At 43.0% G+C, this 24,441-nt stretch overlaps 1 protein-coding gene across 1 annotated transcript in view; it reads left to right on the forward strand.

Annotated features, from left to right (window-relative positions):
• Nucleotides 1-1,894: 1,894 nt before the first annotated feature.
• The window catches only part of CACHD1 (cache domain containing 1), a 205,165-nt gene continuing 182,618 nt past the window's right edge, over nt 1,895-24,441 (forward strand). The window contains exon 1 of the mRNA XM_054574183.1: nt 1,895-2,415. Within this exon, the coding sequence (XP_054430158.1) occupies nt 2,170-2,415 (246 nt within the window). The 5' untranslated portion in view covers nt 1,895-2,169. The remainder of the gene's footprint in view (nt 2,416-24,441) is intronic.

Genomic DNA, 24,441 nt, shown 5'->3' on the forward strand with positions numbered 1-24,441 from the left:
AATAATGCTGGATGCCATTATTATTTTAGTTTTTTTTCTCTTCACTTACCACATGGTTAATATGTTTTGCTTCACTGATTGGGTGACTGTCGTGTGCAGTGATATAACAAAAAAACAAAAACAAAAATGGAAGTTACAGGATCATCTGCCAAATGTCACTTCAACTCTGGCGACAGAAGGCAATATATAGATTTTTTTATCCCATTTTTAATTCAAGAATCATTTTTACTACTTTGTTTGATGCTAAGGAGCTAAGTGTGGATGATGCCGTGATGGACTGGTCCCTACTGGCAACAGGCTTACCTTAGCTCTGGTACGTGTGAATTACATAAAACGAGCATTGCAGACACTAAGTGCTGCAAGAGTCTGATTTGCCTCTCTCAAGGGGGCACAGAGCAGAGAGTGTCATCATGAAATGAAAGCATAGCTTAGCAGAGACAACACTGATCGGGGAATTCAGAATAGATAAACAATCAACCAGGTCAAATGGGCTAGGGAAAGTTTTCATACAGGAGGTGTGTCTCTAGTAGAATTGAGTCGAAGAAGTAAAACAGAAGGTTTTGCTGGAAAGTGAAGAGGGTACTACACCCAGGTTCTAGTCCTGCAGCCACCCTTGCTAGGTAACCTTCATCTTCCTTGGCATGGCTCTGTTTTCTAGAAACCCACAAGCAGCAGTCTCACAAGGTTTGGGAGAAGAATGGCAGCTTTAACAACCTACTCCCCCATCCACTTGTTCCAGGTGCTTCCAACAGGTGATTTCTCAGAGAACTCAGCCAGGAGTCAGGGAAGATAGGAAGGTTAGCAACCTTGATTCCCTCCTCATGCTCTGTAGAGTAGATGTGTGGGGCGAGCTCCGGTTCAGCAGTTTTGTGGCGTTTTTGTTTTTGATGGGATCAGATTGCTCATTTTCAAAGAGAGACAGAAAAAAATGATGTATTTAAGAGCAAGAGCCTGGGAGTCAGACTTGTGCTTATATTCTGGATCTGCCTCTTATCCCCTGGGTGATCTTCTGGCAATTTATTCCACCTTTCTAAGCCTCAGTCTTTGTTACCTAAAAATTTGGGATAAAGATATGTACCTCATAGAGATGTGGTGGAGATTAAAGGATAATGTTACAAACCCCAAAGCACATTGCGGGGCACAGGGTAGCTGATTTAAAAAAGAAATCTGTTGATCTAGCCAGTGCTAGCTATTGTCATTAACGACATCGAAGAAAAACTGTGTGGACGCAGAAGCGGCAGTCCCCTCCTTCCCAAATCTCTACCAGGCAGAAAGCCAGCGTCCTGGAACTTAAGGGACTTTCGAAGGGTGGAACCTTGAACGGGTGGGATCCCAGAGTCACTCGCGTTGGCACAGGCGGCGAGAGCTGGGGTGAGTCGCGTTCCCCGGCGATCCGAGGGTCCCAGTGACCCCACCCCCGGCAGGGCTGGTACCCGAGAAGAGAGCCTTGCTCTCCTGCACCGGGCGTCTCCGGGGGCCAGTTCTGGGGCGGGAGCGAGGGAAAGAGAGGAGGGGCCACTCGGGGAATTTCCCCGCCTCTCTCGCTCGTTCCATAAATCACCGCAGCCGCGGCGGCGGCCAAGCCGGGAAGTACGCGGAGCCGGAGCGCAGCGTGGTGGCACCAGACACCTCCCTTTTCCCCCACTGCTTTTTCTTTCTTTCAGTTTTTTTTTCCTCCCCAAATCTCCCCCTCTCCCTCCTCGCTCGGGTGGCTGCCCCAGTCCAGCAGTCGGGTCGCCGCTCCGCCTCCGCTGGGTGCCGCCGGCCGCCCTTGCCTCTCTGCGCCGGGACTCGGGGAAGCGAAAGCTCGGCGGCTACCGGCTCGTGCTCCGCCTGTCAGCCCCGCGGCCAGCGTACCCGGGTGCAGGCGCCGCCGCGCTTCGAGACGTCCGCAGAGCCGCGGGGGCCCTGCTGGGGTCCCGGAGACCGCTCAGGCAGCTGCTTCCTCTCCCGCCAGCCTCCGGAGCCCGGCGATGGTGGCCGCCCGCGCTCCCGCACTGTAGCCGGGCGCCCCCTAAGTTTGAAAGCCGCCGCGGCGCAGAGAGGAGTCTGCACTAGGGGAAGAAAGTTTTGCGGGGTGCGCCGAGCGGGCCCTGGGCGCACCTCCCGTTGCTCTCTCCCCGCTTTCCGGCGCCTGGAGCCCGTCGGCGGGGAGTGGGGGGAGGCAGCATGGCCCGTGAGCCGGAGGAAGAGGAGACGGCGGGGGCGGCCGCCCTGGCCCGCCGCTGCCGAGGCTTGCCCGGCCGGGCCGGGGCCGGAGCGCGGCGGCCGTCCCTCTGGCTGTTCTGCCTGGTCGCGTGCTGGCTCCTGGGCGCGGTGGCCGACGCCGACTTCTCGATCCTGGACGAGGCGCAAGTGCTGGCGAGCCAGATGAGGAGGCTGGCGGCCGAGGAGTTGGGGGTCGTCACCATGCAAGTAAGTGGCCCCCACGGCGCCCCCAAACTTGCCAGGCATTTGTCTCTCCTGCGCAGATCCCCGTTCCCAGCACAGGTCCCCTTGACCGTGCACCGACCTCTCTGGCATGCACAGACCACCCCCCACACGCTTTCTACCGGATACCTCTGTTCTCTGCACAGGATTCCCCCCACCCCCAACTGCACACCAACTCTTCCTAGCTCTCAGGTACCCACCCCTGCCTTTCTCCTCTGCAGAAGCCTCTGCCCTTTGCACGGAACCCACTTTCCCTCCCGTCCAGCTCCTTTATCTCAGCAAAGATTCTCCGGATCCCTCGCATCTCCTTCCCTAATTGCTCGAATCTCCCCCGCGGTCTTGTTTTTTACCCCGCCACCCCTGCAAACTTCCCTTCCCTCTTTGTGTACCCATCCCGGGGCAGACGGCCCCGTCTGGCTCGGACAGTTTTCCGAAGCCCCCAGCCTACCCCCTTGACCACCTCCTCGAGTCCCCCCCGACCGAGGCACATTAATGGACGCCGAGACGGAAGGCACCAGCAGCTGCTTCTGGGCCACCTGGGTCCCGGCGGAGAGCGGCGCGGGAGCGGACTCCGCGCTCCTTGTCCCCGCCTGCTTGGGTGCATTGGGGGAGGGGATGGTTTGGTATATTCCTGGTAGATCCCCTACTCTTGTGTGGGAGACTTTTTTTATTGTTATTGCTGTTTGCTGTTGCCATTGTCCGTTGCGCGCTCTCTGCTGTACGATTTTTGTTTTGTTGTGTGTGCCTTTTTGGGGGGCGGGGCGGGGGGAGCACGGTGGATAAGGTTCCTATTTCTGTAGTTTGTTTACGGTGTCACTCTTCCCCAGGAGAGGAGGGGGGGCTTCAAAAAAAATGAGGGGGGCTAATGAGGAATCCTGAAGATGTTACTAATAATCAACAGTAGTAAAAATTGCTAAACAGCAACCACTTGGAGATTCTATCCTGCCGGTATTTTAACCTACTTGGTCGGAAAGGCAGAGGCAGAGGCAGAGGCAGAGATGATATTGGGAGTCTGAAACCTTTGCTAAACCATTCTTTGGGAAAACAGCCTCATTCTCTTATGCCTTCTAACAATAATGAAGATGAATGTGGTCTTCGAAAGAACGAAGTTTTCAGGAATGTGTTCTTGGAATAGGTTTCTGAATTCGATTTTACTGTGACCACCGGTCCACCTCCCACCGGGAGGGAGAGGTGTTTTGAGTTGCTTTGGTGGGATTCAGGTTTCTGACGTATTTTTTAACCACCCCCCTTCTGCGACCTCCCCAGTCTCCTCCCAGGATGGTGCAGTTTTTCTAAAGCAACTAACAGACGTTTTACACTAAAGTAAAAGGCGATTGGTTTTTTTGTTTTTTTTTTTTAACAGTGAGGTGAGATTGAAGAGTTGTTGGTTTGCTGGAAAGATAATTCTGTGCAGTATTTATTTGCAGACATCCGGCCATGAAGTGCAATAGAGTCGGATTCTTCTTCATTTGTAGAATAATAGACAGGCTTTTAAGTTACCTCATTTAACTGTCTTTTTCCATGCACATCTTTCAGGGTTAGATCCAGTTATAATTTTTTCCATATGCACTTTGTGATTTCTGATGATTGTTGACAGAGTTCTTAGGAGTGAAGTGACTTTTAGAGGAAATAGAACTAAAATGTTAGAGAAAAAAAACTAGGACTCTTTTCCCCCCCAGTGGTGCATGTTTCAACTCAGAGCACAGACAATTGTATTTTTGCATAGAGACACCTCTTTTAATAAAGGAAATTTAATATGTTGCTGTTTTGGACTGTGCTTGTAAGATTAGTAGGCATTTGTCACCTTCACCCCATCGCTAGGGCTGGACAAGAGACTCTAGGATTTTTTTTTCCCCCTCATATAAGTTAAGGGTTTGCTTTCTCTAAGATACTGACAGCAGTTTTTCTGTTTCTCACCCGATCCTTGACAAAAGGTGAAATCGGATCCTAACACATTGTCATTCAGGTAGGGATCCAAAGCAAATGTAGTTTTAAAAGGCTTCCCTGTTGAAAAGGAGACACTTTAGAAAAAAGCTCTGATCGGTGGGGGGTTTGTGCCCAAATGGCCCTTTATCTCCTCCCAACTGGCCTCTTTCTAACACCTTTGCAACCTCATTGTGGAAACTGGCCTCCTGGGGACAGGGTTTTTTGTCTGGCAAAATGTGAAGTGGCTTCTCTCCTTTTTTTGAAAGGAGAAACACATACTGTATTTAATATTTAAATTCCTCTTCTTGAGCTGTAGTTTGATCTGCCACTTACCTTCACCTGGGAAAATTGGGGAGAGTCTCTTCGTTTGTTAGATTGCCAGATTTTTTGGGGGGTGGGGGTGTGGGTGGGAGTACTTGTAAAGGAAAATCTAAGGCAGGTTAGGTTTTTGACCCTTAGAACAAAGATACAAAGACTGTAAGCCTCACATTTTCCTCTATAATCATCAGGAATTTGTTCAGTGGGGCTGAAATTTTGGGGGGTTGATTACCTAAAGTGCAGATCATCTAGTCCTCTCTTGTGGAATGTTGAATTTTATAGCTGTAGAGCTAATCCGTTGTTCAGAGGTAGGAAGCCTCATGTGGTCATTAAGGTGAGCAGGTCAGACTTCCTTATGAAAGGGCCAGGGAAAGCTTGTGTCTCTTTGCAGGAAAAAGAAAATGTCCTCCCTTGAAGAAGGGATTGACTCCTTTCATTTGACCTTAGCTTTTCCTGCTCAGTGCAGATCTTTCAGGGCAGCATCTTATTTGGTGAAAAAACTTTCAATGTCAGTATATATGTAAAAAAACCTATTTTCAGACTTAATTTGCTTTGTTGTGGCTGAAATTCTCCAAAGACATTTTTTTTTAAATTGTGAGAAATTGCAAAGTCAGTCCTCAAACAAGGCCTGTTACAGCATTTCGAATGGGCAGCACATACTGCTCATAGGAGGTTGCAAGTGGTAATTTTACAAAAAAAATAAATAACAAAACCCAAAACAAACAAACAAACAAAACCCCAGCCTTCTTTCAGCACTGTAGTTTCCCATGACAGAGTTTTTGTAGTTTTTGTGCTTGTTAAAAGAGAAGACATTTTGAAAAGTGGTCATTCTTAAAGATTTTCTTGGAGAGGTTTTCTCCTGGAGGCTGCTTACTCTTTTTGAGGTGGTGGTGGTGGTGTTCCTTTTTAGTAAGGGAGAAACTTTAAAAAAAAAAATCTTGAAATGATTTCCACCGACTAATTTCGCCAGTGCCCTGGGAAAGCTGCCACTGAATACTTCCCCCCACCCACCCCGGTAGAGGACATCATACATCATGGGTAGGAGTCAAAAACCTAATCATTGTCTCCCTGGGGGCCGGTGCAATGAAACCATCTACATCGTGATCTGGGGAACAGAGAGTGGCTGTGTCCAGGGAGACTTGCTTTTGCCTATTCATTCATGCAACAAATTTTTATCAAGCAGCACGGTGAAGGGGAAAGAACTCTACACTGGCTTCCAGCTTTGCCACTTAAAAGTTGGATAATCATCTTCTGCAAATTTGGGAATGATGATTCCTCCCAGAGATTTGCTCTGTGGACCTAATGGGAAGAGTACATCTGAAGGCACCTGTTAATGTGAAGCGGGAAACTGGAAACGTTGATGGATGTGGTTTTTCTGAAATGGAGAAATATTCATTGAGTGCTTACTGCACACAGGGCACTATGCTAGGTGTTTAGGGAATTTACAAGGAGGTATTCCAGCACAGCCCCTTACATTTACAATCTGGAGGAGGAGGTAAGATTGCACAGGTAAAACAGCTAAGTAACAATGCCTGCTTGTTAGAAGGCATATCTGGCTCTGGGAGCCATTTCACCAAGCACTTATAAGGCCCATTTAACATTATATGACAATACAAGCTTCCTAACAGCGAGGGCCTGGCACACAGCCAGCGTGCCCTCCTTGAAGTTAGCTCTAACACTGCTCTGCAGGGCTGGGCATAGTCACTGTGAACTTGGCAGACACACCAGCAGGTTGGTCACACAGCTGTTGTATGTGGCCTGGAAGCGGGTGGGGGTCCTTCTCGTAGAGGCAGAAGAAATACCAGAAGCACAAACCAGAGCTCCAACTCAAACTGAAGAAAAAGCAGCAGCCAGGACAGATGTGATTTCAGGAACTGAAGGGCTCGACTGGGGCGAGGTGTTGGCTGAAAATATAGAGCAAAGTTGTAAATAGTGGCTGCAGCTGAAAGTGAAAAGGAGGCCCTCTTTGTATGCAATTGAACAGCATTGCCTAAGTTCATTGTTCATTTCTGCAGCAAATGTTCAGCAAACTTTGGGGGAGGGGGTTTCAGTTCTATGAGGGTCTTCTGGTCAGACTAAGCTGGGGATATAAGGTGAATGAAGCCTAGTCCTTATTCACCCTTAAGCTCTCAGCTGACCATTGGCGACACACAAAAACAGGTGTGATGATATAGGGGTTAGTGAGTGGCAGAGAGGTGTTAGAATGCGGTGGGTTAGTGCCGTGGTAGAGAGAGGACCAGGGCATTATGTGAGTACAGAAGCCGGCTGCCCAGGTCCACCTGGTGAGGTTTCAGAAGGTGGCTACTCCTCCTTCAGCCTGTTCAGTGAACTCTCTACACACATAGGCCAGTTTTGAAAGCAGCAGCTGTCTCAGAGTTAAAGGGCAACCAAATCAGTAGCTCCTCAGGCATTTCTGATTTCCATTGATAGTAGAGGACAAGGTAGTTGGTGTACTTTAAATGCCTGAATGGGGCATGGCTGTGACCTCTTCATACGGCCCCATGTCTTGTTTCCATCACCCTGGAGCTTCTGTGGTTACTGGACATAAACATCTTGGTGGCTCTGCTGTTGTTCCTGCATGCTGATATGCAGTAATGTTTAGGTGAGGTTTGTATTTTCCCTTAAATAGTGTCCCTCATTACCACGAATGGCAGGTTTGAGGATGCTTCGAATATGTACGTAGGCAATATAGAATGTTTTAGAGGTGAGAAATCACCTGTATTTGCAGACAATATGGTTTGATTCTATGCCTTGTGTCCAGTATAATGGAAAACCTGCTGACATGTTCTCTTCTGAAAATGAATATTTGGAGTAGAAGAAAATTGACCATTGATGGATGACTCTGAGTTGAACTTGGTGAGGATGAGCCCAAGAAAAAGCATGTCGAAGGACTTCCGATGGACTATCCCTGTTGTGCTTAGGACTTCCTTCGCTTCCTCTCCCCTAATACCTGTCTTATAGTTGGCATCCTTGCCTGTGCTTAATGTTTTTCATGCCAATCATGCTTGAGTCTAGAGGGGGAGGGGGAGGGAAAGGAGATGGTTTCACACTTTATAACTTGGTGCTATTTCTGGTTGCTGCTTGAGGAGTTCCTTCCTTGAGCTTAAGTGGATGAGCAGACAGGAACCTTGCAGAACTCTGGAATTTTGGTATTATGTGCAGTGGGATTTATTTTGCATCTGTTTGGACCTGGTGTAAAAGTGTGTGGAAATTCAAAATATGAAGGGGCAACAGTATAACAAAAATTTATTTTTCAATTACAGTTAGCATTCAAGGATAGTTTTAACTGCGTAACTTTCATCATGTTACTAAATTGCTCTGAACTTTCGTGTTTTAATGATTCATTTGGTTACTGGAGAGATATATTTGAAAAGTGTTTAGCATAAGGTCTAACATAGGAACAGTCAGTAAACAGAAATAAATATAGGACACTGTGTAGTGCCAGGGCACAGAACCTGGAAGGCAACAAAGGTATAGCTCCCAAGCCTGAATGAAACTGAAATCTAATTTTTAGAACCTGCGTATTTCAATGCGGTCAGTCCTCTGTTCCAGGGGTTACAAAAGGATATGGTGCAAAACCCTCCTTGGGGGTTGACGAAGAAAATATTAGACCTGCTATTCATGGTTATTTATTTAAAGTTTTATATTACAAAGATTTGAAAAATAATACACAAGAGTAAAGAGCATAACATTAAAATGCCGCTGTATCTCACGCAGCTTGAACAGTATTGACTCATGGTCAGTCTGGCGTCCTGTCTGCCTCTACCCACTCTTTCCCTCCCCCTGATTCTTTTGCAGCTAATTCCAGATATCACATCCTTCTATCAGTACCATTTTTTATTTCATCCTTATTGAATTTCTGTACTTTAACTGTTTTATAATATACAAAATATTGGTACACTAGCCTTTAGAATTTGCAACCCACAAATAAACACAAATATTTTGGAGGGTATATATGTACAATTTTTTATGACATGCCTGAGCAAAACCATCACTACCGAGCCCCCAAGACCTTTACAAATAGTATTTTTGCCGAGCAACCTCATCAGCCTTCCAGAAGTAATGCCCAAGCTTGTTTTGGGAAGCTCCTCGGGGACCCTTTTATCCTCCCTTATACACGCCGTGTGGCCCTCATTTTCAGGCCTGGTTTTCCCCAGAAGGCTGTGAGGTTCCATGTTTTCTTAGTGCCATGCAGTGTGGACCACGTCTTCTTACCCCTGTTCTTTCCCCTTCCCAGAGGAGGAAGGAATGAGAAAGGGATGAGGCAAGATAAACTGTAGGTGGGAGAGAGAGGAGGGTTGAAGAGGAAAAACAGAATTATATATAATATTTGTCTAATAATCAGCCTGTCAGCAAATGTTCGCTGGGTGCCTCATTTTGCAGAATGGAGGCTAAGAGGGGACAGAAGTACAGGGTAGCCACCTCTTATCAGGGGGGCTAACCAATTTGTATCAGTCAAGACAGTATGGAAAGAAATTCTAAAATATGGAATCTAGATTACACTCAGCGTTGCTGAATCGAACATTTACAGGGGTCACTTAGACAAAAATCAGTGATGGGAGCCAGGTGCGGGTCAGTAATGAAGGCTGACACAGTTGTAAACTGGAGGGGCACGTCCTAGGGCTGAAGGGAAGCAGGTGCTCCTCAGCACCTCCAGTTGTTGCCAGTGTCATTGTGGGTCCAGTGTTACCACATAATTCTGTTTTTCCGGAAAAGCTGGATATCTGCTTTTTAGACGAACCCTCTTGATTCTTAACATGTTGGCAACTAACGCAGATTTTTGGGGGCCAAACGAAACATGCCTACAGGCTGGATCAGGCTAGAGGTTACCAATTTACAGTGACTAGATTAGAACTATTCAGGGGGTTCTAGGAGGTAAAATCAGTACTTGTGTGTAAGGTCATGGGGAAGCAAGTTTCTGGGTGTAATAGAAAGGAAAACGTTCTGATGGAATTCTAATTTGGATTGCTTTGGAAGATGAGGTTTCTTGTCATCATAGTTACTTGAAGAAATAGTGCCTGGCACCAAATAAACATTGAACAGCTATGATCGATCTGAGAGCCCCATCATCCGTTAATTTCTGATACAATGAAGGTTATGAGAGAGGAGGTTCTGGATGCTTAGAGAAAGTATGTTGACCTTCCAGTGGGATGGAGAGAGATTCTGGAAGTCCTCCTGGAAAAAATGGAAGGAATAGGAGTTGCTTAGTCAAAGAATGGTGTTCTCAGAAGTCTCCTTTGTAATGGCCCCTTTGGGGAATGGAAAGACAGCATTAAGGTTTGTAGTTTAGAGAGCGACAGGGAAGAGTAAGAGCAGAAGAGGTAACGTCATGAGATCCTCGGACCCGTCACATCAGTTGCAGCTTATGTGGCAAGTAACAGTACACCCAACTTTTATTGGCCTGAATGAGAAACAAACCTACTGCCTTATGTAATTGAACAGTGTGGGGTAGATTTGGGGGCAGGGCTAGGTTAGGGCTCAAACAACGTGGTCACTACCCATTTCTCTCTTCGCATGCCTACTTTTCCTAACTAGGTTCTCCCCTTTGTGTCAACATGCCTGGCAGTAGCTTACCAGGGTTTGAGTTGGGAGCTAGCTGCTGCTTGTGCCTGAGTCTCTTGTATTTGGAGACGTGCTCTGGGAGAGAGGACCTAGAAATCTGGAGAAAGCTTGGAATCTATAACACCAGCTGAAGGATTTAGGATCCAGGTACCATTAGGAGCTACCAGCAGCCAGAGCCTGAACCGTATCTAGACTCTGCCTCCCCAAGCTCAGTTTAGGGAGGGCCTGCTTTGTGGTCTTCCTGCTTCTGGCTCACAGACTGGCTGGCTGGCTAGCTTCCCACTGTGGTCTTGTGGTCTGCCCTCGTGGCTTGTACAAATCCAGGCTCAGCAGGGCTGCCCTTGGCATGCCTTTTCTTCTTGACCTCTCAGGTCCACAGATCACTGGGTGCCATGGGAACTGGGAAGGACCAGAGAGAAAGTCAAATCTATTTCCCTCATCTTACAGATGAGAAACAGGCCCTGCGGGAAACTGGCTGCCTGGATATCATACCAGCAGTAAGCGGTAGACTTAGAACTCAAGTTTTAGGCTTAGGACTCTTGCTTTGACCCTTTTCACGTACTGTACTATCCTGTGGGAGTTCCTTTTTTCCAAAAGAAGGTTGCCTGAAAATGGAAAGCAAAGTTGACTTAATTAAGAACCTTTACATTCCTCTTGTGAAAAAACATGTTTGGCTTAGTTATTTTATGGCCAAGAACTTGCAGCTAATACTCTTAATTTGGCAGCTGAGTTTTGGGTTTTTTTTTTAAGTTGTTACTGCCCTGGCCAGTGTATCTCAGTGGTTGGAGCATCATCCTGTAACCTAAAGGTTGTGGGTTTGATTCCCAGTTAAGGCACATCCCTAGGTTGCGGGTTCATCCCAGCTCCAGACTCACATGATCCCGCCCCAGCGTCGATCCCCGGTCTGGGTGCAAACAAAGGCAACCAGTCCGGGCTTTTCTCGTGTCAATGTTTCTCTCTCTCCCTTCCTCCCTCGCTAAGAAAGCAAATGAAAATGTCCTCAGGTGAGTATATATTTTTTTAAAAAGTTGTTAATTAAATACCTAGAAATCAGTGAGCCAATGAAAGAACACAAAAAAATTCTGACTTTAGTGTTTTTAGGTATTTTTTAAAAGAGCAAATGTAAATGGTCAGTTGCTATTTATAATTGTGAACCTGTACCACCAGAATTAATTTTTTATTACAATAAAGAATAAAAAAAAAAAAACACTTGGGGGAGGAACAACTCGGGGGGGTGTGTGTGTGTGTGTGTGTGTGTGGGTGTGTGTTGTAAAAGCCACAGAAGGAAATTCTACCTGTAGTTTTCGGGCAAAGTTCTATATTGAATTTCAGGACCTGCATCTCTCTTCACAGTTGTTCAGTCACTGGGAGTAAGAAGTTAAGTTTGTTCTTTGTCTTCCTTCTCCTTCTCCTCCAAAAATTACAATAGTATTATTACTTTGGAAGAGCTGTTTATTTGACCTGATAATGAAACACAATGTCATGATGTCATGTAAATGACTTTTTACCTTGCTCTCTTTGTTCTGAGTTCAAAAGATGTTTCCCCTACTATACATTTACATAGTCAAATAATTTCGGAGGTAATTACAGTTAGAAAAGTTCTAACGCCTAGACACTGGAGTGGATCGACTGGAAAGTAGCTTGGTCCCTAGTTTCCCTGGAAATAGTGTGCTTTATTGTAATTATAGGGTAGAAGCCAGTAGAGTAAATTCTTATCTGTTATATGTGATAACATACTGGTTCTCTTCCAACCATAACAGTTATTTTAAAGACTCTGTCAAAGACCAAGACTGCAGCACTTTTTTCTTGATTCCCCTTGGATATTTTCTGAAATTTTCTTTTTGCATGGAGTATTTTAAAAGCTACTCGAAGGCCCTGGTGGAAGGGCAGTGGAAATCGGCAAGCCAGTGAGAATGAATCTGAATTTTTAATTAGGCTTTGAGTTGCTTCTTCAAAGTGTGGAGACATCATTAGTGATGTAAGTCTTGTTGCATTAGCAGAGACTGACATTTTACTTCAAACAGGGAGAGTGCAGCTGTCCTGTGCAGATAAAAGTTGCCAAGTGCGGAATAGCAAGGTGGATTGGTAGATAATTAGCTGTCCCACATTACTGCAATGTGGAAGAAGCCTGCCAGTCATGGGCAGGAAGAAGGAATTATTAGGGGAGAAAATCCAAGTGTGTCGTGAAGCAATTTGAAATCATTTCAGCTGCAGCAGAGCTGATAAGGCGGATGTTAAGGAAACAAGACAAACTGAGTCTAGTATGTGATGGCCAACTTTCTTTAAAAAAAAAAAAAATTAAAAGAAGGAAGGGCCAGAAATTAACAACCCATAAATAGAATGAAGTACAGATTCATCAGTCTGCTCTGACTCTGTATATAAAATAATAACAAATTTAAAATAGTCTTCATATTTCCATGTCACTTGAAAATAAAGCGAGGGTTCTATTATAGAAAAGAAATCACAGGGAAGCTGAAAAACCTTGAGAATGCCTGGGCTATGTTTAACCACAAAAAGATTTGAAGAAGAAATTTTGAAGTACATCACCTCCCTGATATGGGTTACGATATTTATAAACGGTTTGAGGATACTTTTTATGGCCTTACTGATGGTATATGTATATTATGTAAATATTATTAAAAGTTTTACTGTGATCATCACATTTATCTCTGGGAAATGAGAGGTGTACAGAAAGACCTGTTGGGGGTTTTTCTGGCCATCCTCAATCATTGGCGAACTCAAATGAAACTTCATGGAACTTTTCTGGCCCTTGCCAGGGTGCTGGACTCATTTGTCCTAATTTCAGGCATGTTTATTGATTGGCTTTCTCCAAAGCCAGTGTCTTTCCTGGCAGTCCAGGGACAGGAGGTGCTGAAGTGTGGGTGCTGTGTTTGTCTTGGGTAGCATTTTCTGAATGTGAGTTGCCCTTGGCCAATACGGGAGAGCCAGTTTTTTGCTCTTTGCTGCTGCTTCTGCTCCCTGTCACTGGGTTGTTGCTGCCCTGGCTAGGTTTGGAGAAAGCTGGGAGAACTGAGATTTTTGGCAATGTTGGCTCTTGGATCCAGAGTTGATTTCAGTGAGCCTATGTGAAACAGGAATATTTGTTCACCAGTAGCCTTGGAAGGGACTAGACTCTGTACTGATTGTGAGCCAATTTTCATTTGGTATGGGTTGAGGCCCCCAGAGATAGTGTAAATTCAGGTGGCCATCAAGGAGGCCTGGAAAATTTTATTTGCATACATGTCTATTCAGATAATAAATGTGGGCAAGAGTTGCAAACAGGAAAGCTTTGTACAGATTAGAGTTATTCGAGCATGAACTCCCACAAAAAAAGAGCCCAGATCTATTTGCCCGTGGTCCTGGTATGGTTAGCCCTGTGTCTGGCATGTGGTGAGGACTGGAAAATGTCTGTCCTACAGAAATTGTGTGCCCATCTTTAAATAGTAGACTGTGTAACTCTGTAATAGTTATGAAACATAGTAGCAGAAATTTGTTATCATGTGTTAATTTCATTACTTTAGAGTGAATTGTCTTGAGCCTTTGCTTGCTACTAAAGATTTAAAATGTTTAAGATGAGTAAAAGTGTCTATCAGTGTATCAAGCAGATGAGAACTCCAAGTGTTAGGTGCTTCTGATGTTTAATTTTTTTCATGTTAGAGAAAGTTGGATTTATATTGAGGACATTTAGGAATATAAAACAATGGGAAAATGTATGCATACTTGCAGATTATGTGCTTAAACCTACTTTATCCTAGAGGTTAAATTCATTGGTTAATTTGCTTAACAAATATTTATTGAGCACATACAATATGCCCAGTACTACACTTGGATGTGAGTCTGTGATTAATAGAGATATGATCCCTATTCTTATAGAGTACACCACCTACTAGGGGAAATAGACATGAAAGAAATAATCATATAAATAAATATACATTACAAGTTTTGAGTAGTGTTATGAAAGAACCAAGGACTATTAGAGTACCAGGGAGAGTCTTTAAAAATATGTCAGATATGTTACTTTCGTGCCTAAAATTCACTGACGGTACCTATCTGAATCCCAGATTACAGCGGCCTTTACAGCCAGGTATGATCTGGCCCCTAATATCTTTGTGGTTTATCTCCCTTTCCCTCACCACGCATCCACCCTTCCCACATGCACATATGCTGTCCTTCCAACACTCCAAGCACATACCTGCCCCAGGTAGCCTTCGTTCTCGCTGTTTTCCTGCGGAATGGTGCTAGGCACTAAGAAGCACTCAGTAAATGCTCACTGGAAAGGGTGAGTGGGAGTGAAAACTCTCTGCTGGGTGGTATGGGAAGGAATCTGAGGAAGTGAAGGAGAGGAGGAGCCAATCAGGGGTGGATTTGGAGGGCTAACAGAAGAAGGAGGAGCCAAACAGGGGAGCAGTTGGGGGACCAGAAGAAGGAAAAAGAGAGAATCAAGGGAGGGTTGAGGGACTAGCATTCCAACAGAGGGAAGAGCCTGCTTGGAAAGGCAGGACTTCGGCATATTTGAAGAACTGAAAGAAAGCACGGTGGCTGACTTAGCATGACAGCAGACGGGTGGTACGAGTGAGGAATTTGGATTCTTATTCCTAATCAATGCAAGTATAACTGTTTTCCAGTAACTCTTTTGGTCATGCCCTTAATGATAAGGACCGATTAGAGAAGGGTGAAGATGCTGGTGAAAGACCCCAGATCTGTAGAGGTCTGGAATTTGAAATGTCTGTGGCAGGCGATTTGTTTCTCTCTTCCAGTAGAGAGAGAAGGGAAACCACAGCTTCATTAAAACATATCATGGAGAAAAAAATTTAAATGTAGCTTTATTGTTTTATATCTAGAATTTTTTAAAAAACTCATACATTCCATGTGATTTCTTCTTTTTCTTGGCAAAAACAAAAAACAAACTCCTAGAGCCAACTCTGAATACAGTACAGGAATACCATGTTTATTACACTTTGTTTTATTGTACTTTGCAGATATTGCATTTTTTACAAATTGAGGGTTTGTGGGAACCCCGCATTGAGTAAGTCTGGGTCCCATTTTCCCAACATGCTTAGTTGATGGTTAGTATTTTTTAGCAATAAAGTATTTTTAGTTAATGTGTACACATTATTGATTCTGGCCAAGATGGAGGCATAGGTAGGTACACTTTGTCTCCTCCCACAATCAAAAGTGGGACAACAACACATTTAAAAGCAAAAGAAAAGACAAAACCAGAACTGCCAAAAATCGAACTGTATGAAAGTCCGACAGCCAAGGAGTTGAAGAAGAAATATTCATCCAGACATATGTAGGAGGGGCGGAGAGGACAGGTGGCTGGAGGACCAGGCAGGCAAGGCTGCGGCGGACCAGCGGTCCCACATTTATTTGTATGCGGGTAAACCAGGAGGAACAGCTGGGGAGCAAGACAGACCATCCAACCAAGGGTTCCAGTGCGGGGTGGAGGGGGGGAAGAAAGCCTCAAAACCTCTGGAGGTAAAAACCTGCGGAGGTTGTGGCGGCAGGAAAAACCCCAGACTCACAGGAGAGCCCATTGGAGAGATCCATAGGGTCCTAGAACATGCACAAACCCACCTACCCAGGAATCAGCACCAGAAGGGCCCAATTTGCTTCTGGGTATTGGGGGAAGTGACTGAAAGCCAGCAGAGAGCTGAGCAAGCACCATTGCTCCCTCTTCGACCCTCCCCTCACATACAGCACCACAGTGCAGTAACCAGGGTTACCCCACCCTGGCCAATACCGAAGGCTCCGCCCCTTCCAACATAACAGGTGCACCACGTCAAACAAATATGGCCCAAATGATAGAACAGATCAAAGCTTCAGAAAAAGAAATAAATGATGAGGAGATAGCCAAACTATCACATGCAGAATTCAAAACATGGTTAATCAGGATGCTCACAAGTGGTTAAGTATGGTCACAAAATAGAGGAAAAAATGAAGGCTATGCAAAGTCAAATAAAGAAAAATACATAGGGAACTGATAATGAAGGGAAGGAAACTGGGTCTCAAATCAATGATTTTGAGCAGAAGAAAGAAACATTCAAACAGAACAGAATGAAGAAACAAGAATTCTAAAAAATGGGGAGAGGCTTAGGAACCTCCAGGACAACTTTAAATATTCCAACATCCGAATCAGTGGGGGTGCCAGAGAAGAAGAGGAAGAGCAAGAAACTGAAAATGTATTTGAAAAAAATAATGAAGGAGAACTTCTCCAATCTGACAAAGGAAATAGACTTCCAGGATTCCAGGAAGTTCAGAGAGTCCCAAAGAATTTACACCCCAGGAAGCACACACCAAGGCACATCATAATTACATTACCCAAGATTAAAGATGAGAGAATCTTAAAAGCAGCAAGAGAAAAGGGGACAGTTACCTACAAAGGAGCTCCCATAAGACTATCAGCTGATTTCTTACAAGAAACCTTACAGGCAAGAAGGGCCTGGCAAGAAGTATTCAAAGGCATGAAAGGCAAGAACCTACATCCAAGATTACTGTATCCAGCAAAGCTATCATTTAGAATGGAAGGGCAGATAGAGTGCTTCCCAGATAAAGTCAAGTTGAAGGAATTCATCATCACCAAGCCTTTATTATATGGAATGTTAAAGGGACTTATCTAAAAAAAAGGAGATCAAAACTATGAATAGTAAAATGACAACAAACTCACAACTATCAACAGCTGAACCTAAAAACAAAAACAAAAAAAATAAACCAAGCGAACAACTAGAACAGGAACAGAATCACAGAAATAGAGATCACGTGGAGGGAGATCAGCGGGGAGGGTGGGAGGGGAGAATGGGAGAAAGGTACAGGGAATAAGAAGCATAATTGGTAGGTACAAAATAGACAGAGGGAGGTTAAGAATAGGTTAGGAAATGGAGAAGCCAAAGGACTTGTACGTACAACCCACAGATGTGAACTAAGCAGAGAGGAATAAATGGGAGAATAAAATGGGACGACCATAATAGCATAATCAATAAAATATGCTTTAAAATATGTATATACATTTTATAAGGAAATGCTTAATAGACTACAGTATAATGTAAATATAACTTTTATATGCATTGGAAAACCAAAAAATCATGTGACTTTATTGTGATACTTGCTTTATTGTAGTGATTGGGACTGAATCTGCAATATTTCTGAGCTGTGCCTATAGTGAACTCTTGTCGTAATGATTCAGATGTACTCTTTCTCCATTGTATTACATTGATTGATTGATTTGTTCATAGGTTTACATACAGAAAAATGTACTATTTTTTTCCCTTTTGCAAATAGCAAGGTCACCTTTTTTTTTTTTTTTTTTTAAAAGCTCACTCTTTTTAATGTGGCTTTGAAACTTCAGAACCAAAATTTGGTGAAGTGTAGCAAATATTTTTTCATTCTTTAAGAAAATCGTGGTAAATTATACATAACATACAATTTTCTGTTTAACCTTCTTTTAAATACACAGTCCTGTGGCATCAAGTACGTTCACATTGCTGCTCAGCCATCTCCAAAACTTTTTCATCTTTTCAAACTAAAACTCTGTGCCCATTAAGTAATAACTCTTCATTTTTCTTTCCTCCCAGTCCGTGGCAACCATTGGTTGCTTTCTATCTCTATAAATTTGACTACACTATGTATCTCATATAAGTGGAATTGTACATTTGTCCTTTTGTGACTGACTTATTTCACTTATCCTGTCTTCAATGTTGATGCACCTGGTAGCATGAATCAGAATTCCCTTCCTTTTTAGGGCTGAATAATAGTCCATCATATGTACATACCATATTTTATCTGTACATTCATCTATTGATGGACACTTGGGTTGCTTCCATCATTTGGCTACTGTACATAATACTACTATAAACATGGGTAGTACAAAGCATTTGAACGCTTGCTTTCAGTTTTTTGGGTCTATACCCAAAATTCCAAGAAGTGGAATTGCTATCTCATGTGATAATTCTATGTGTAATTTCTTTGAGGAATAGTCATGCTTTTTTCCGTAACGGTTGCACCATTTTATATTTTTATCAACAGTGGACAAGAATTCTAAATTCTCCACATTCTTTCTAACACTTGTATTTTAAAAAAAATAATAGCCATCCTAATAAGTTTGAAAATGTACTCTCTTTGATGTAGAGTTCCATGAGTTTTTATAAATGCACAGTTATGTAGTATCACCACAATGAAAATACCTGTTTCATCAGCCCTTCAGACTCTTTGTAGTCAGTCTTTTGTAGGACAAAGACAAAATGTCATTGCAGTCAGTCCCCCACACCCCTCGCCGGGACCGCCTGAACACCATCTCCATCTCTGTAATATTATCTTTGTCAGAATGTTGTATAAGTGGATGTATCATGGTATGCATTTTGCGTCTGGCTTTTTAAATTAGCATAACACATTTGAGATTCAGCTATATCGTATATATCAATAGTTCATTTCTTTCTGTTGCTGAGTAGAATTCCATTGTGTGGGTGTACCATTAGTTTGTTTATCCATTCACCAACTGGAAAACATTTGGAATTTTTTGAGGTCGTAAATCTACCATAAACATTCCTGTACGTTTATTCATGTACCAGTTTTTGTTGGAACATATGCTTTCATATCTCCGGGCTGGGATTGCTGTGTCATATGTTAAGTGTATGTTAAGCTTTGTAAGAAACTGCTAGTCTGTTTTCCAAAGGGGCTGTATTTTGTATTCCCACTAGCAATGCGTGAAAGTTCTGATGGCTCCATGTCCTCACTAAAACTTAACTGGGTCCGTCGCTTTAATGTTAGTGATTGTAAAATGTGGGAAGTGATATCTCATTGTGGTTTTAATAAACATTTCCCTAATGACTAATGGTGCCAAGCATTTTTTCATCTGCCTATTTACCATTAGTATATACGTGTATATTTTTGGTGAAATGTCAAAGTCTTTGCCCATTTTTAAATTGGGTTGTGTCCTTACTGTGGATTTTAAAAAACAACGTATTAAGTTTGTAGATTTGTACAATGATCACCACCATTCTGTTTTATAAAATTTCTGTTACTCCCAAGAAGTTTCTGTGTGCCATTTATTGTTGAGTTGTGAGAGGTGTTTTTTTTAAAAATTCCGATGTACTTTTTATTTTCTTTGAGTGCCCAATTCTACTACTCTTAAGTTGTTTTTTTAAGTGGCATTGTTCTCACAAGAAATTTGCTTTCATTACTTAAAGGGTAATATGTTTAGGATTAGAAAGAATAAAGTATAATCCAGGATAGATAAGAATCTCTAGGAGGGAGTACTGGATTTTGCAGATCTTGTTTTCAGCTCAAAATAAAGCATTATTGAAAAGTTTTGGTTAATATAGCCTGTGTGGATTTTTAGATTTAGTCAACCTGTTAAGAAACTACTGATTGAACTTCTGTCTGAACTGCTCTATGTGTGAGGGTACAGTGGTAACAGAACAGAGTCCCTGCCTTTGAGGGGCCTACATTCTAAAAGAGGGAGGGAGGTATTTAAATATGCAGAAATTAAAGATAACGTTGGAACCTGCTTAGTTCTATGAGGGAGAATAAGGTAGGTTAAGGTGTTGTTCAAAGGAGGCCTGGAGGCCGGGTGCTGCTTTTGGAGCTGAGCTGAGCTGAGGCAGGAACGGTGTTGAGAAGCCTGGGATGAGAAGTCTGAGACACACCCGGGGGAGTAGGAGGCCCAGGGCCTGAGCGGAGGACGATGAGCTTGGTGTATGTGAGGGGCTGAAAGAAGGCACTGAAGGAGAGTGGGAGTGGGGAAGATGAGAAAGGATAAGATCACTGTGGAGACCAGAGCTTGGATTTTATTCTGACTGAAATGGGAAGCCTTTGGAAGATTTTAGGCACAAGAGTGACCGGGAGACTTTTGCTTTAGAAATATCCCCCTGGCTATTGGGGACCCTCATTGTATGGGATGGTAGAGGTGGAGAGAGTAACAAAGGTATTTAATCTTCATGGAGTGGTATCACCACATTTACCTTTGCAATTCCATGTAACTACGATGAGAGTGTATTTGTGTGTACATCAACAAAGGCCCCCTGGGCCAAGGCTATGAATTGAAAGAAGGTAGGACAGCTGCAACAGAATACTGATTCAAGAAAATAAGACTGGTCACTATAGAAAGTATGAGGCAACACTGATAATCTCCATATTTACAGGTATTCTCTCCTGAGCTATCGATGATTAAAGGCAGTTGAAATTTTAGCTTACCAGCAATGTAACTTTTGACAAGACCTTTTTTTTCCTCTTCATAGCCTCTGTTTTCTCACTTTATAAATAGAAAAATACCCATCTCAACCCTGGGTTGTTGTTAAGGATCACAATGTATGTCATAGATTCATTGTCATTGTCGCCATTGTCATAGAATGTGTTGACTTGCAAGTAACAACCCATCCCAACTGAAACTGCCTTAAAGGATACAGAGAGGTTGTTGGCTTAAATAGCTGAAAGGTTTACAGATAGTATGAATGAGCTTTAGACACAGTTTGATCAGAGCCCTGGCTCCATGTTTTCTCCTTGTTACTCTGGGGCTCTGTCACCTTCTAGGTATTAGGTAAGTCTCAGGCTGGTTTTGCCTGTGGTAAAATGAGCGCAGTGATTCCAGGCCACTCGGGCTCATTGTACTCTTCAGAACAGGATACCTCCCGCCTCCACCCACTGTAGGATGTCTTGGGTTCACCCTGTTTGGACTTCACTGTGGTTAGTGGAATGCAGGAGGTTGGGATGACATCAGTTTGTGCCAGTCAGGAGCTACTCCTGGAGCTGGGCATGGGGTTGAGTGCCACCCACATCTCATGAGCACTGCGTAATCTAGTGATTTGGGCCGTGGGGAGGTAACAGAGATGTTCACTACAGTTATCGCTGTCATCATTACATGCAGAAGAATATGGGAATGGTTTTGAGCATCTTGGCTAGTGTCTTAGTAGTTGTGGACTCTCCCCACCCCCCTTTAAAAATTTAACTATTTACTGAGCTCCTGCATGAAACATAGGAAGTACTTGATGGTCTTATGTTAGCACAATAATCTGGGACAGCTTAATCTATTTGGTTAGTGGAAGCATCCAAATCAATTAGTATAGAAGGCAATTGTAATAATTTATATATTAAAATATAATTGTAGTTTTATGTGAGATGATTATGGTTTGGAATTACCCATACTGGTGCAGTTTATATTTTATAAACCTATTATTACAGATGCATCCTAATAACCTAATATGTTTCGTGACATACCACATTTCAGACAGAATTATGTTTTTAAGCACCTGATGGGAGATACTTTATAATCTGTGTTTTGCAAATTTTAGTTTTTTGACCAATTTCCATTTGCCCATCTCTAATTTTTTTGCTTGATTGTGTCTGTTTCATGATGTTTCGAAAAGTCATGAAGAGATGGTGTGTTAGGGTGTGGTTATTGCACAGCCTGCATTTAGTTATTTTGGTAATTAAAACTAAATAATTGTTAATACATTTTCAAACGAACATAAATATACATTCTATTGGATTTTAATAAATGATTGAGAGATTTGTAGTTACAAAAATAATTAGCATGTATTTTAGACAGAGTTGTCAAGAATTCATTTTTAAGGGAATTTCATTTTGACATAGTAAAATATTATCAATGAGATGGAGTATGATAAGTATCCCTTTCTAGTTTACCTTCCAAAAATTTGTCTTCTATCTGATCAGATTCAAGAGTTACAGGACTTGAACATAACATTTTCACTTAGCTCATTCATAGGTTATTGAGGTAAAGGTGTGTGGTGCCATTTCCCATAATATGTGACGTTGAATCAAGAGCTGGGAAGCCTGTATCCATGACCATAATTGTTCCTTCTGCCATTTTTTAAATATACTTACAACGTGCATACAATCTACCAAGCAGTGCACCTGACAGTGTAATTTTCAGTAGCTTCCATTTCATTAGAATTTGATTTTTTTGCACTGGTTCTCTTAGTTATGAGACTAAAATCAAAATAATAGAGATAGTCATTAGATTATTTCTCCTTGTTTTTTTTTTTAAAGATTTTATTTATTTTTAGAGAGGGAAAGGGAGAAAGAAAGAGAGGGAGAGAAACATCAATATGTGGTTGCCTCTCACATGCTCCCTACTGGGGTACCTGGCCCACAACCCGGGCACATGCCCTAGGCTGGAAATCGAACCCGCGACCCTTGAGTTCTCAGGCTGGCACTCAATCTACTGAGTCACACCAGCCAGGGCTATTTCTTCTTAGTTTTATGATCACATTAGAATTCTGTAAAAATACTTTTTCTTAAAACAGTCACACCACTGTATAACATCTTTAAAACTTTAGAAATGATTCTTGTGTGTAAACAATGTAACCAGGACAATTAAGTAAATGATGAAATAAGTAACTCTTCATTCACAAACTGCTCCTTAGGCATTCTTGGAGACACTGGAGACAGAGCAGTCAACAGAGTACAACCCTGCTTTCCTGGAGCAGACAGTCTACTGGGGAGACGAGGAAGCCACCTGGGAACAGTGGGGGACCAGGGTCAGTTCCCGGAGATTATGTGAATGCAACGACCGAGACTTTGCTTGATGGATGCAGAGGGGTCACAGGGACTGGAGGGATTGTCTAAAGGATAAACTTTAGGCAAGTCTCTCCCAAGCCACGTTTCTTGTTTATGGCATTTTTCAAAGACTCACAAGTGGCCTGTAAACAATTACCACGCTTTACTCTTCTTCTGTGTGTTTCCTATAAACCCTTAACCTGGATTTTTATTTCTTTTTTCTGACTGAGCAGCCTGAGACCCCATTCTCTAGTCTCCTAGGACTGTCCTGTGAGGAAATGGGAATGCTTACCTTCTTGGAGGCTTTCGGGATGTGCTGCAAACGAAAAGCCATTTTTAAAGAGAACAGAGGCCTTCCTGAAAGGTGACAAGAAATCTGAACGCTTCCAGCTATCCTCAGTTTACAACACTCTGGCTTCCAAAGCTCATTTCAAAGTCTGTTGTTTGAAACAGCATTCACCCAAAGGGGTTATAAAAGTACAGCCAGTACCCAGGCCAACTCACAAAAAAGCCTGTTTCTAGCAACTCGGACTTTTTTTTTAAAGCAAGGCCTCTCGCTGTCCTTCAAAGCCTCAAGTTTCTCGCTGTGAGAATCGGGAGTACATGCATGGTTATAGGGTTATAAGAAAATCTGTGAGACTATCTGGCACAATGCCTGATGTCAGAGGTCTCACAAAGTGTTAGTGGTTTGTCTACAAAGGGATTCATTGCTGGGATTCAGAATTTAACGTTCCACCCCTCACTTCCAGATTTTGAGCAGCAATGAGGATGAGAATCAAGTAGGATGATTCTCCTATGTTATTAATGGCTGGGAAAAAGGAAGGTCATATAATATTACCTGCTATTGATTGAGCATTTGCTATGTGCTGTATGCTGTAATAGAGGTTAAGTATTGGCTATTTTCATTTAACTCAGACAAAACTCAGTGGACTAAACTTGCTACCTAAATGTCTATTTCTAAAAGCTGTGGCCAAAAGGGTTGGTTCTTCAGGTATAAATGGCTCTATTTCAGCCCCTGCCCACTTCTTCTGGGGTTTTTGTGTGTGTGTGTGTTTTTTTTTCTTTCAGTTTAGTCCCTATCTATAGATCAAGAATGACTATTTGGGGACATTTTTGTCTGCCACTAAGCCATTTCAGCAAAAAGAAAGATGCTTTTCAAATTCCCAAAGGGCAGAACAGCCTTCTCCCTGGTAGTGCAGGTCTGTCTGGGCCTGGTTTCCTCTTGAAATGCCTCCCTGTGATGTTATACTTAAAAGATGGAGGGTTGTTTGATCCAAGCCCAGGATTTGTTGGCTACAGGGTTTTTGTTAATAGAAAACACTCATGCACCTCTAGGGGGGAGAAATTAAAGCACATACTTCTTCCTCTTTGACCTTTGAACCCTTGCCATTTACATCAAACACTCACTAGGAGAGAAGGCTAAATTAATAATCTGTGATAGCTCCCTCTCTAACAAGCTTCACTTTAAACCTGGCATTTTGTCCTCAAGCTGATGAGTTTCCATCTCTCAGAAGATGTGTGTGCCCTTCAGACATCTGAGGGGAGGGAACACACTTTGTGTCACCAAAGCCCTGCACTCCCCACAGCGGTCCCATTCAGTGAGTTTCAGAACTATTTTGTCTTTCCAGAACAATTACAAAGTAGGTGTACAAAGGCTGTGGGACTTGGCTTCCTAGCCTTAATTTCTTGATCTGC

This window comes from Pteronotus mesoamericanus, unplaced genomic scaffold (assembly GCF_021234165.1).
Source record: "Pteronotus mesoamericanus isolate MK-2021 breed Mesoamerican mustached bat unplaced genomic scaffold, CSHL_Meso_final contig_105, whole genome shotgun sequence".
Classification (NCBI taxonomy): Eukaryota; Metazoa; Chordata; class Mammalia; order Chiroptera; family Mormoopidae; genus Pteronotus; species Pteronotus mesoamericanus.